The sequence below is a fragment of the Echinops telfairi genome, unplaced genomic scaffold (genome assembly GCF_000313985.2).
Source record: "Echinops telfairi isolate 266 unplaced genomic scaffold, ASM31398v2 ScPeMD7_5;HRSCAF=22, whole genome shotgun sequence".
NCBI lineage: Eukaryota > Metazoa > Chordata > Mammalia > Afrosoricida > Tenrecidae > Echinops > Echinops telfairi.
Genome location: NW_022103901.1, coordinates 30,415,023 through 30,427,255, shown reverse-complemented (window position 1 = coordinate 30,427,255; position 12,233 = coordinate 30,415,023). Strand labels below are relative to the sequence as shown.

At 60.0% G+C, this 12,233-nt stretch overlaps 1 protein-coding gene across 13 annotated transcripts in view; it reads right to left on the bottom strand.

Moving 5' to 3' along the window:
• MAPK8IP3 (mitogen-activated protein kinase 8 interacting protein 3) overlaps positions 1–12,233 on the bottom strand; it is a 43,769-nt gene that overhangs the window by 6,111 nt on the left and 25,425 nt on the right. For 3 of the 13 annotated variants that reach the window (XM_045285346.1, XM_045285351.1, XM_004705794.3), the window contains 9 exons: positions 10,176–10,320; positions 7,402–7,648; positions 7,211–7,313; positions 6,949–7,067; positions 2,662–2,673; positions 2,040–2,057; positions 1,236–1,293; positions 776–928; positions 365–446 (listed from right to left, as the gene is read on the bottom strand). In XM_045285346.1, coding sequence (XP_045141281.1) covers positions 365–446; positions 776–928; positions 1,236–1,293; positions 2,040–2,057; positions 2,662–2,673; positions 6,949–7,067; positions 7,211–7,313; positions 7,402–7,648; positions 10,176–10,320 — 937 coding nt within the window. The remainder of the gene's footprint in view (positions 1–364; positions 447–775; positions 929–1,235; positions 1,294–2,039; positions 2,058–2,661; positions 2,674–6,948; positions 7,068–7,210; positions 7,314–7,401; positions 7,649–10,175; positions 10,321–12,233) is intronic. The other 10 variants (XM_045285378.1, XM_045285384.1, XM_045285355.1 and 7 more) reach the window with 7 other exon arrangements.

Sequence of the window (12,233 nt, the reverse complement as noted above, 5' to 3'; positions counted from 1 at the left end):
GATGGCCAACTCCAGGGGTCTGAGAGCTAGGCAAGGGCTGGGCCCTCTACCTCAGCAAGCTGTGCACTCCAGGGGAGGGGGCAGGCAAAGAGCCTCTTAAAAGGAACTCTAATATACAGAGTTGGGGTCAGGGGCAAGGGCAGCTGCCACTGAGGCTACAGACTTTCCCCAGGACAGTACCTGTGAGACCTAAGGCTTTGGGGACCATTCTTGGTGACACTGAACCCGTGACCCCACTCAGCACAATTAGGCATATGGGGAGGGGGGCAGGTGGAGGGCAGTGTACGCCCCCTCAAATGTGGGCCAGCAGTGCAGGAGGGAAGAGCCAGGCCCCGCGGGGTGGTGGGGTGGGTGGTGGCTGTACCAGCTCCGTGCAGAGGCAGCTGCTCACGTCCTCCACCTCTTCTTTGGGCTCCCGACGCGCAGTGATGACCTCAGACTTCACCCTGTTGGAGAAGGGGACACCACGGGTCATGAGGGCTGGCTCTGCCCCTCGCCCCCTGTAGCCCAGATGTGGGTTCCATGGTGGCTCAAACCAGGTGGTCAGCCTTGCGAGGGCACTGCCCTGGCACCTCCCTTTTCCTGGAAAGAAGTGGGTCAGGCAGGAGCGCCCAGCAGCATGCCTACCACCACCAAGGCTGACCTAAACTTAGGGCACATCAGTGGCCTGGGGGCCCCACCCTCTGAAGGGGACTCCCTGGAGCGAGAGCACAATCCCATTTCTGCACGGGAGCCCCAAGAATCAAGTTCCCAGAGTGGGGCAGGAGGCACACACCTGCGCAGCTCCTCCTCGAGCTCCCGCACTCGGCCCTCCAGCTTGCCCTTGGCCTGCCTGGCCGCCTCCAGCTCCCCACGCAGCACCTCCTGCTCCCCGGACAGCTGGTCCACCTTGGCGATCAGGTCGTTCTTCACCACGTTCAGAGCATTCCTGGGGCGCAGGAGACACGTGAGCCCACGGAAAGGGGAGACCTTAGCCCAGGAAAAGAGGACCCCAAGTCCCAGGGAGAGACTATCCTGGGGAAAGACAAAGACACCGAGCCCTGGGAGAGCAGGGGACCCCGAAACTCAATCACCCCAAAACAACCTTGGTTTACACTGGCTCCTCCTTGTTCAGAGCCCCGCTCACAGGGCCCTGACAGTGGGGCTAACACGTTTCCTAAGGCAGCCCTGCCCCCTACCCGCACAGCAGGGCCTGCTCCCCGCCCCAGGCCGGGAAGGGCGGCAGGCAGGCTCACTTGGTCTCCAGCAGCTGTGAGTTCTCCAGCAGCAAGTTCCCCACCTCCTTGCCCATCCCTGAAACAGAAGGCGCAGGTGGGCCCAAGCCGGGCTGAGACAGCCTGGCCCAGACGCTATCCGGGATAAGTCATCGTGGGGGTGGCTGCGAGGCCTTAAGGGGGACCCTAAGGGGCATCTGAACTGGGTCGCTGCAGACCGAGAGGGAATGACACCTTGGGGTGGTTCTCTCAGCTCTCCTTACCCCTCAAACATCACCCCAGCTGGGGGATGGGGGCACCCGAAGGGCCTTTTCTCACTGTGGTACTTAAGATGAACGCAGAGAAACCCCGCCCGATGGATGGGATGGGCCAATGGCAGCAGGAAGGGAGGGCAGCGGGCCATGGTGCCAAACACCAGGGGCTGCAGTGACTCTCAGCCGCGGGCACACCATCCGAAGAACAAGACCTTCTGTGCCCTGATCCCAGCGAGGCTGAGTCGGCCTGAGAGCTGACATCTGCGCCCCCAGTCCTCTCCCCTCCACAGGGCAGCCACCGTGCCCGCGCACACGTGCAAACCCACAGCCCATGTCCCCATGGTCCTGCTCCTTGCCCGGGGAACTCGCAGGGGATGGGAACTGTCGACCACCCGGGGGAAGCACCCTAGGGCTTGGCGGCTAGGGAAGGTGAGGTGCCTGCCAAGCCGACCTCCCGCAGCCCACCCCGGATAGCGCGCTGACCCCGCCGCAACCATGCAGGACAGAGCAGACCGCACGTGAAGCATGACCAGATGTGGGGGCACATTCGGAAATGCGGCCTTGGCCTTACCAAAAAAATCATCACGCACTATGGGGCGTCCCAGTGCCAGGAGGGAGGGAGGGAGAGAGGGAGGGAGGAAGGGAGAGAAGACAAGCGCGTTAAGCCCGTGGTGAACAGCAGGGGGCAGTCTCTGGCGGAGGGGAGCTGGGCTGGAGGGAGGCAGGAGAGGGACAGGTGGCCGCCACTCCTGCCCCAGCCATCTGGGCTAGTCTGTGGGGCTGCACCATGAGGGAGGGAGGCAAGCTGGGCCAGTCTGAGAGAGGGGTCACTGCAGGGGGTGGTGTGAGTGTCCCTTGAGTGGCCTCATGGCCACATCAGGCTGGATGGAGCTTGGAAGTGGACCGCCATCCATCTGTGCACGTGGAGAGGGGCATGGTGAGCTGTGCTGGGTATAGGGCCCTCCTGCTACTGTCTCAGCAACTGGCCACACTCAGAGGTGCAAAGGCTTATGGGGCTAGCAACCCTGCCCTGCAGGGGGTGGGGAGGAGCCAGCAAGAGCTTGTAGCACAGGCGCTGGGGCAGTAGGGAGGGGCCAGTTGCGCAGCCAGAGGGGACTGGACGGCAGCAGGGGAGTATCCCCTGTGTGACTCCCCACCTGGGCCACGAGTGGGGAGGGGTGGGAGATACACACCTGAGAACTCCCCTGGGCCGCGTCCAGCGAAGCGCAGACAGGAAGAAAGAGGACAGTCAGTGCATGGAGACTCAGCTGGCCAGTGGCAGCACTGTGCGCCCCCACCCCCTGCCCACCTGCCACCCAGAACCCCAGGGCCCAGAGGCTGCTGCGGGACAGCCCGCAATCGAGTCTGGTCTTCCCCAACCCCCCAGCTCCTCAAGGAATCGGCAGACCCCTGTTGGGACTGAGGCATGTGAAGAGTGTATACTCATGAGCACAGGAATGTTGCGTGCACATGTGGCCACAGGCTTGTGTTCAGCAGGGACCCATGCTGACCTGCAGGGAGACCCTGGGGCTGGCCTGGGACATGCCTGGATCTTGGGGAGAAGGACCAGAATTGGGGCTCCGCATAGCAGGGAGGGAAGTGGGGCAGAGTGAGGGGCACGGCGGGGCTGGGGACATGCAGGGGATTGGGCAGCAGGGTTGGGGGGTCTCTCCGCTGTCCCTAAACGGTGGGGCAGTGGGAATGACTGAGCCTTCTCCAGCAGGCGGCTCAGACACAAAGTCCCTTCATGATTGTGGTAACAACTGTCCAGCACTGCTTGGTATGGCTGGTCTCTATGGAATGGTATGTCCAGATTAGCTCCTAATACAATGGTGTGAGGGAACAAAATTGAAAAGTCCCTTCAGTGACAACACACAGCACTGCTGGTAGGGCCCTTCTAAGAACAAAGGAGGGGACCTATGAGAACGCTTCAGCGACTGCTGGCGACACGGTGCTTCTCCTCAGGCTCTATGAACGGGCAAGCTCCTTGTCACCTAGGCTCTGAGGGGCCACCCTTGCTGGGCAGAGCCTCTACAGGCTCTGCCACCACACGTCCTGTCCAAGACATCCAGGGCCTTTGTGATTTTGTCACTACAGTTGTGTGGGGACAGCTGCCCGGCCTAGCCCTTCTGCTGGAGGGGAGAAAGCCCACCCAACCGGGGACTTTCTCCCCTTTAAGGAGCTTCCCTGGGGCAGGGAGTCAGGTACTGGGCTGCTAACTGCAAGGTCAGAGGTTCAAACCCATCAGCTCCTCCAAGGGAAAAAGGCACCGCTGCCTCCTAGACAGGGTCTCTGAGAGCCAAGAGTCTACTCGGCCTTTGTCACTTTGAGCCAGTCTGCCCGGAGTCCGCTGTCTTCTCTGAGCTTCCTCTTTCACCTGGGTTTTTTTGCTTTACAGATGGGGACCTTAGATGCATACAGGGGGGTGGGGCTCAGTGGCTGGCAGAGCTCTCAACTTCCACGAGGGGGACCTAAGTTTGGTGCCCGCCAGCGCATGTCCCATGCTGCTGAAAAAGTTTCATGGAGCTTCAAGGCTGAGACAGACTAGGGAGAAAGGCCTGGAGGCCTGAGAGTCAGCAAATGGAAACCTCCCAAGTCCTGATGACACGCCAGTCCAAGCCTCCGCCACCTGCAGACGACGGCACAGAACTCCAGAACCGAGCCATGGTTCCTTCCACTGGGTGTGGGGCATCATGAACTGAGGGCTGACTCCATGGCGGCTAACGTCAAATATATGCACGGGTGTGCATGCCTGTGTGTGTGCACATGTGCATGAACTGTGTGTGTAGGAGCCCAGTGGCGCAGTGAACCAGTTACTCGCTGGGCTGCTTAACTGCAAGGTCAGCAGTTTGAAACCACCAGCTGCTCTTTGGGAAAGATGAGGTTTTCTCCTCGCTTAGCATCTCAGAGATCCACAGGAGCAGTTCTACTCTGTCCTAAAGGGTAGCTGTGAGTCCAAATCAGCTCGAGGGCAGAGTATGGCATGTGTACCTGTATATGTGTCTATATATCACACTTAAAAACGTATTTTCCTGATTGTCGTGTAGCCACAGTGTATCTCCCTCCATGTTTCCTGTCGTGTAGCACGAAGCCCAGATGGCAACAATATCCTACAGCGTTCTTTCCCAGACCTATTATCATTGTGCTTTTATGTTTGGAGCTTCAATGCTGAGTGTGCGTTTTTGTGTTCGTGGTGTAAGGTTGGGATCAGGCTTGACTTTTTTCCGTTGGCTCTTCCGTAAATCCAGTCATTGATAGACTAACCCACCTAGTTCATGAGAGTTTGAAGCGCCACATGGCCTGCTGTTGAGCTCACACCATTGGCCACTGCCCAGAGCATGTGGTTTGGTTTCTGTTACTGTAACTTTATGGCTTGATACCTGGGATAGTGATCTTGCAAACTTGTTCTTTTCCAAACTTTTGGTGTTGGTCTCACAGTTAACCCTTCCAAATGCCCTTCAGAATTCATGTACCAAGTCCCCCTAAAGGTCGGGAGCCATGGAATTACTCCTGGTGGTGCAGCCTGGTCCAAGACCGTGCTAGGTTTCTTTCATTTAGACTTCTTTCAAGTCCTCCCGTTCATTACCGTCTTCTCCTGTGATGCCCCCGAGGCCCTTCTCTCACCCCTGGCTGTGACTTTAGGTGGTACATGGCTGAGGAGCGCGGCGTGTGGCTATGATATCAGACCAGCGTGTTTGAACTCCAGGTCTGAAGTGAATGGTGCTGGGTGGGTGGGCCGGCTTCTCATTTGTCTACCACCGGGCCTGGGGGGAGGGGCAGCACTGCGTGGGATTCCCAGCCATGGCACTCCCTGGGTTCTGTTTCCTCGGCACTAGCTGGGTGCCGCCCCTTCCCTCCCCAGTGACTCAGTCTCCAGTCTCAGCACTCTGACAGCAGCCTGCTGTCTCGGGCCTCTCAAGCCCTCCAGGCTGAGCCTCCAGAGCAGCGGTTCTCAACCTTCCTCATGCCTCGACCCTTTCATACAGGTCCTCCTGTGGTGGTGACCCCCAGCCATAACATCATTTTTGTTGCGACTTCATAACTGTCATTTTGCTACTGTGATGAATCGGGTGACCCCTGTGAAAGGGTCGTGACCCACAGGTTGAGAACCGCTGCTCTAGAGGCTGTCGCCATCTGTGAGTGAGCAGAGACGACGGTAGTGCTGGACGGAAGGAACCACTTGAGGCCAGGGTCACCACTTTTGATGACCACTTTCGGGAAGCTGGCTGAAACCGAACAAGGGGTCAACAGACCCCCACCTCGGAGCACCAAGCACCTGGAGGGGAGGCAGACCTGGAGAACTCGTCCACTGCCCCTCTAGACCCACGCTCCCACCACCTTCTACAGCCCCTCCCTCATGCTGTCAAGTCTCGCGAAGGCCTGGTCTAGGACAGGAACTTGAGGGGTGGGCGGGGGGCTGCTGAAGGGGGTGGGGTTCTTTGGGAGATGAAGGCACTCATGGACTAGTGGGCTGGGACCCCCTTGGCTTTCAAGCTCTTCCCGGAACTGTCTGAATAGGATCACGAGCACACATCCCATTGTCCAGAAGCACCAGCTGCTCAGGAAGCACCTGTGTGGAGCATAAGCTGAACACCTCAGAGAAGTGAGCTGCCCCGTGTCTGACCGTCCTCAGCTGGTGTTTCTATGCAGGAAGAATTCTGAGTGCTTGTCATGGGGGTGTGCACCAGAGAAAACATGACCTGCCTTATTAGTGTGCTGGATTCAAGTGTGCTAGGCAGAGGTGGCATGGGTGCTGAACACCTCCAGGCTCCACCCCAACCAGCTCTAGACGGGAGGGGCAGAGAAGCAGCACGCAGCTGGGCAAGGAAGCACAGGCAAGGCTGATGCTCAGCAGAAAGCCCCGCCAGCCCCTTATGTGGCTCACAGCAAATCTTCTAAGTTCAGGCGTCACCTCCCCTACTACCCCATGAGCAGACAGGCTCAATCCAGAGGTGTTTAAGCTGACACAGCCCATGCTTCTGCAGCTTCCGGAGGAGGCCACCCTGAAGCTCTTGGGCTCAGGGTGACTCGGAGGCAAGCCTCAAGGCTCTGAGGGAGGATCCCCGCCCCAGCCAACTTCTCAGGATCCCAGGAGGCAGTGGAGCTGGAGGCCAGAGGTGAGCAGGTCCTGTAGACCAGGGGCTAGAGGGTCAATACCCTGTCTGGCGGCTTTCCTCATACAAGCAAGAGAGAGCCCGTGGGTGCTTGCGAGTAGCCAGAATGCAGATCGCCTGGGGTGACACCTGCAGCTAGGGTGCTCTCTGGAGTGATGTGCAAGTGGTGAAGTTGAATGGTGGTGACAGTGTACCTCTGCGGATGCAGCAGAGCCCAGAGAAAAAGCATGTGCATGGCAAGTGGGGGCCGAGTGTGGGGTGGGCCGTGGGGGGTGACAATGTGTTTCAGGAGCGTGCTGAAAGGATGGCTACTGCCAGACCCCCATGAGGCACATGGCCCTGCAGTCAGCAGTGAGAGCCTCTCACCTAGCAGGTCGGCGCCCTCGTCCACGTCCCCGATGACCTCTGACCCGGCGGTTGACAGTTCATGGTACAGAGAGTCGGTATTGATGCCAAAAGCTTTGTTCACAATGCCCTGGGTGGGGCTGTTGGGAGAATGAGGGAAGGGGGAGTCAGCAGATAGGGTCCACCCTTGCTAGACCCTTCTGACCCTGAGCTCGACAGCCGCACCCACTGGTGCCCTGAGCAGGGAAGGGTACTGGGGACCCCGGGAGCAGCTGGAGCGTACCTGTTGCCAGTGCGGTCCAGACGCGGCTCCTGACACACGTCCAGCTCTGGGGTGGAGTCTATGATGTCCTGGACATCGGACCACTCGTCACTGCTGCCCATCCCTGGGAGCACAGCAGAGGGGGTCAGTGGCCACCCCAGGGAGCTCATCTCTGCCCAGTGCCACGGGGGTCAGGGAGGGCGCAGGCGCACCAATGCTGACGTTGCGCATCTCCTGTGTGACCTGCACCTCCATGTTGCGGCTGCGGCGCTTCTCCCGCGCCCGCTTGCTGCTCTTGGCGCCACTGCCTTCCTCCCCCAGGGGCCTCAGGCTTTCGTTGAGGGGTGTGGCCGTGGCTGAGGGCACAGAGGATGTGGGCGTGGTGGACTTGGTACCCGCGGTGCTGGGTGTGGCGGCCGCTGAGGACTGGCCAGACTCCGACATCTCATCATGGGGACACTGTGACAAGCACAGGAAGGTGTGTGATGGTGTGGCCCCCCCAGAGGCCACAGGGTCAGCGTGGCTGCCCTCATCCACAGCCCTGTGTCTGAGGCAGCTTCCTGGGGGGAGATGGATGGGGCCATGGCTCATGGCTGGCATAGTCCCATAGGCTGGGGGATTGTGGATGTGGCAGGCAGCCTCTAAGGTCACTGTGTTGGGCACAGACCTTGCCCAGCAGGTGTAGGCATCTGACCAGCTGTCCCCGACACCCTTGAGTGGGCAGTGTGTGGCTCCAGTGCCACCCTGATGACCATGGAACTTGGAGCAGTCACCCCCCAAATGACGTTCCCGCCCCACACTCTCCTGTCGCCTTAGTGCAGCGCCCCTGTGGTGGTCACGGGCCTCTGTGACACCAGCCCCCAGCCCACCCCACCTGGTGCCCAGAGATGCCTTGGCCAGTAGCCCTGCAGGAAAACACGCCTCTCCCAGAGGACACGCAGGCTGCGGCCATGCTTCGTGCCGGAGACGCTGGGTCTCCCACCCAGTGTCATCATGAGGGCACCAGGACCAACAGGCGACAGACAGGGGCGTCCAGGCCACAGCCAAGCATCAGACACAGCACTGACTCTGAGGCTGAGGTTGCTCCCACCCAGACATGGTGCGCTCTGGGCACAGACGGAAGGTGGGGGTCCCTCTCCATCCTGCAACTAGGAGTCCTGACACCCAGCGCTTGCTCTGCAGCAGCTGCACCACTGTGAGGCGGCCCAGGGACACAGAGCAGTGCCCGGGTTTGGTGGTCACCTGCTGGGCCGAGCCAGGACGGCCCCCCCTGAGGGTGCCAACCCACCTGAGCCTGCCCCTCGTTTACTGGGAACAGCTGCACCCCAACATTTTGGAGGACACCCCTCTTCGCCCTGTGCCTCCAAGCTGGCTGAGCTAGCACGTGTCCCCATACTGCAGGCTATGGCTGGGCACGGAGGAGCCTGATCCCATGCCCAGGGACCTGTGTGTTCCACAGCATGCTACCACCCAACTAGATGGGCACCCGCGCCTTGCAGAGCAGGTGACTTCCTGGCCACCACCACCACAGCCCCTTGCCAGCTCAGTGGGCACACACTGGGCAGACCGGGCTCCCTGGGCCTGCATGCTACGGCTTCTTTGCTGTGGCCATGCCTCCCTGGTGCCCGAGTGCTGAGTTCCTAGCGGGCCACCACTTACCCATGGGACACTCCCCCTGGCCACCACTTACCGCCAGGCAGGCCTCTCAACCTGCTAACCATCACGGGGAGCAGTGGCCTCCAAATTCAAAGGGCCCCTCACTCCTCTCCGGGAGGAGCCACAATTGTTTGGTTAAAACACTGAAAATACAGTACATAAGACAACAACAAAAAACAAAACATAAACAATAAAAAATGAGGAAATGAGCAAAACTTTCAAAACTAAGGCATGAAATAAATGCACTAAAAAAAATAAAAGCAACTCAAATGGACACGTGAACTGAAACATGTAACACCGTGGCATGACTGAGAAGGGAGACTCCTCCAGACAAGACGAGAGAAGAGGGGAAGCAGGAGGGAGAGGCCGCCGAGAACAAAGAGCCAGTACATATGGGTGTGAGGGGTGTCGGCCCCACCTGCGCACCCCGGGAAGGCTGACAGGCACCACTGATTCCTATCTTTTGTGGACGCTCCACCTTCCAGGAAAACTCCAGCTCCCAGGCTGTTTGCACGAGCGCTTGTGAGTGACGGCTTAAGTGTGTATGCATGTATGTGTGCAGCGCGTGTGAGCCCATGGGCGTCTGAGTCTGAGTGTGTGTGAGCACATGGGAGCTTGTTTGTGTGTATGAGCATGTGGGGGTGGGGTGGGAGCAAGCATATGAGCAAGTGTGCGTGAGCAAACGTGCATGTGAGCATGTGAATGTGTGTGTGCATACACGTGGGTGCCATCACTCGCAGATGACAGGGTGGGGCCCACCAGCTACCACAGACGTGTGTGCACACAGAAGCAGCAGAAGCGAGGGTCACTTTCTGGTTGTTGCAGCTGGCCCCACTCTGTGGGCAGGTGAGATGCCCAAGGCTGAGGAAACGGCATGCCGAGGGGCAGCGGCAGGAGCTTCAGAAACTGCCCCTGGCCTCAGCCTCCTGCACTTGTGCCGACCCTGCTCCTTGCCCTGCCCACCTCTGGCCCACAGCCCTCAGCTCAGGGAGCACCCAGGGGGCAGTGCGCACCTGCAGGGGCCACCCACCGACCCCAAGCTCAGAGACAGAGAGGGTGTCACCTGGAAGAAGCAGGCAGGTCGCAGGAGCACACACTACCCCACCACTCCAGGCTGCGGACGCTGTTTTGGAGGAGGGATCAGTAGTGGGTGCCGCTGGCTGCGGGTCACTGCTGGGGCCGAAGGTGCTCTTTGAAGGGGTATTGCTCCCACAACCCTACCCCAGGGCCCGCTGCTTTTGCCCTCCCAGCCCGCCTTGGGCATCTGGAGCTGGCCTGCCTGGGTGAGCAGGGCATGCTGGTGACCGGGAGCCCTGCATGGCTACAAAACCTGGTAGCTGGAACTGGCCGGAAGCTGGCTGCGGTCACTCGGGCGCCAGTGGTCTGCCGCAGGCGTGAGCTTGCCCCCCATCTGTGCACGTACCATGCCATCGGCCAGGGGGAAGACATTCAGTGAGGTGGGACGCTCCTTCCTGCTGGGGTGTGGGGAAGAGAGGAAGTGGGCGTTAGACGGAGTGGGGACAGACGGCCCAGAGCTTCCTGGTATCCAGAGAGCTGCTCTGCGAGCTCTGATTGCCGCAGCGTAAGCTGGCTGTGGGAGGGTGAGGCCCTCCAGCCGAGTGACCCCGTAGCCTACCCCACCCTTACTCAGAGGAAGGCTCACAGCCAAAGGGGGTCACCACTGCAATCCTGGTTTATAGCAGAAATCCCGGGGCGTGATGATGAGGCCCCTACAACTCTGCTGGTGGGACCTTCTCATGACCCTTTCTTCACCCACCCCTGGAGGGAGCAGATCGGGGTCCTGGAACCACGAGGAAGGTGTGATGGTGGGGTCACGGATGGAGCTTCATGGGTAAGGACATTGGGGCAGCTGTGATGGCAGAGGTGAAGGACCACACAGAGCCACGTTAGCCCACAAGGAGAGGGCGGGGACAAGCCACCTGCAGCATGAGGGTCCCAGACCCAGAGCCACCGCCAGCTCAGAACACCCCCCCCCCCGAGAGAAGTGGGGGCCGAGGGTGCACACCCCCTGCCCTGCACCGGCCGCACCTCAGGCAGGAGACAGAGCGGGGAGGTCTCCTCCTTTGTGGGGGATCCCTGGTGCGATCATCTGGGGGTGGTCCTCTCTGTGTGGGGTTTGCTGTGGTGGGAGTCTATGGTGAGGGTCTTCTAAGGGGCATCCTCTGTGGGAGTTCTTTGTGGAGGGGGGTCTTTTGTAGGTGTTTCCTGAGGGGTCCTATGCGGGGTCTCCTGTGAGATCTGTTGTGGGGGCCCCCTGTGAAGGTCCTTTGGAGGTTTCTCTGTGGGGGTCTCACGGGGGTATCCTCTGAGCTGTTCTGCACGGCTCGCCTCCCGAGGGGAAGGGGCTGTTTGTGGGCACTTCCCAGCCGTCACATTGTTAGCTGTCAGATGAAGCAGCCATGAAGCAGCACTGACGATAAGCCATACCGCCCTTGATAAAGCTTCATGAAGATTCTTTGAACGCCCCTTCTCCCTCTCCTACCCACCGGCAGTCAAATGTTCTCCTTCATCTCGGTGGTCTTGCCTGTTCTAGATCGTTCCTGCAGGGGCTCACGCACTTGTCCTTTGTGCCTGACTGATCGGACCCGGCACAGTGTTTTCCGGCTGCATGCAGGCTGCAGCCACGTCAGGACTTCATGTCTCAGCCACGTCCTCCTGCCCAGCCCTGTGCCACACTGGAGCCCACTGTGGCAGCCACGGGGCCACCCCCCTCATTGAGGGTCTCCCTCTTTTTCACTGCCCCGCTCCTTGATCGAGCAGCCTGTTCTCTGAGGGCTGTGTGCCCTGCCACTGGGTGTGAAGCAGCTGTGGTTATCTGTCACCTATTGGCAGACCCTGGGGCTGTCCACTCCATCCTGGCGATGGCTGTGAGCCCAGTGGGTGGGTGTCCGTGGGGGTCCCTGCTGTAAGGGCCTGGGGGGCACATCCAGGGGAGGAACTGCTGGGGCCCCCCGCTGACTTGATAGCAAGCTCTCAGGAAGTTGACGTGCCATGCAGGATGACTCTGGTTTCAGTCTGGCCTGGCTTCTCAGTCCTGCCCTTTGAGGAGCTGAAGAAGCTCAGACCCAAGGAGAGACATCCGAAAGTCTTCGAACCCACTGATGTCGTCATGCCCCACTGCCTGAGTCCCAGCTGGGTTGTCCTGTAAGGCAGCCCGAGTGCCCTTCACTGTCCAGGCCCAGGTGGGCACAGTTGGCTGTAGAGGTGAGCATGGCCAGCCTACTCTGACATGGCAGGCAGGCCAGGCCCAGGCCTCTGGTGCCCACAGTTCCCTCACATGGCCCCGACTGCCGTCCAGGGCTCACTGTGCTGCACGCTGACACGAGCTGAGGTGAAGGCTCCAAGTGGGCCCCAAGCAGACCTGGCC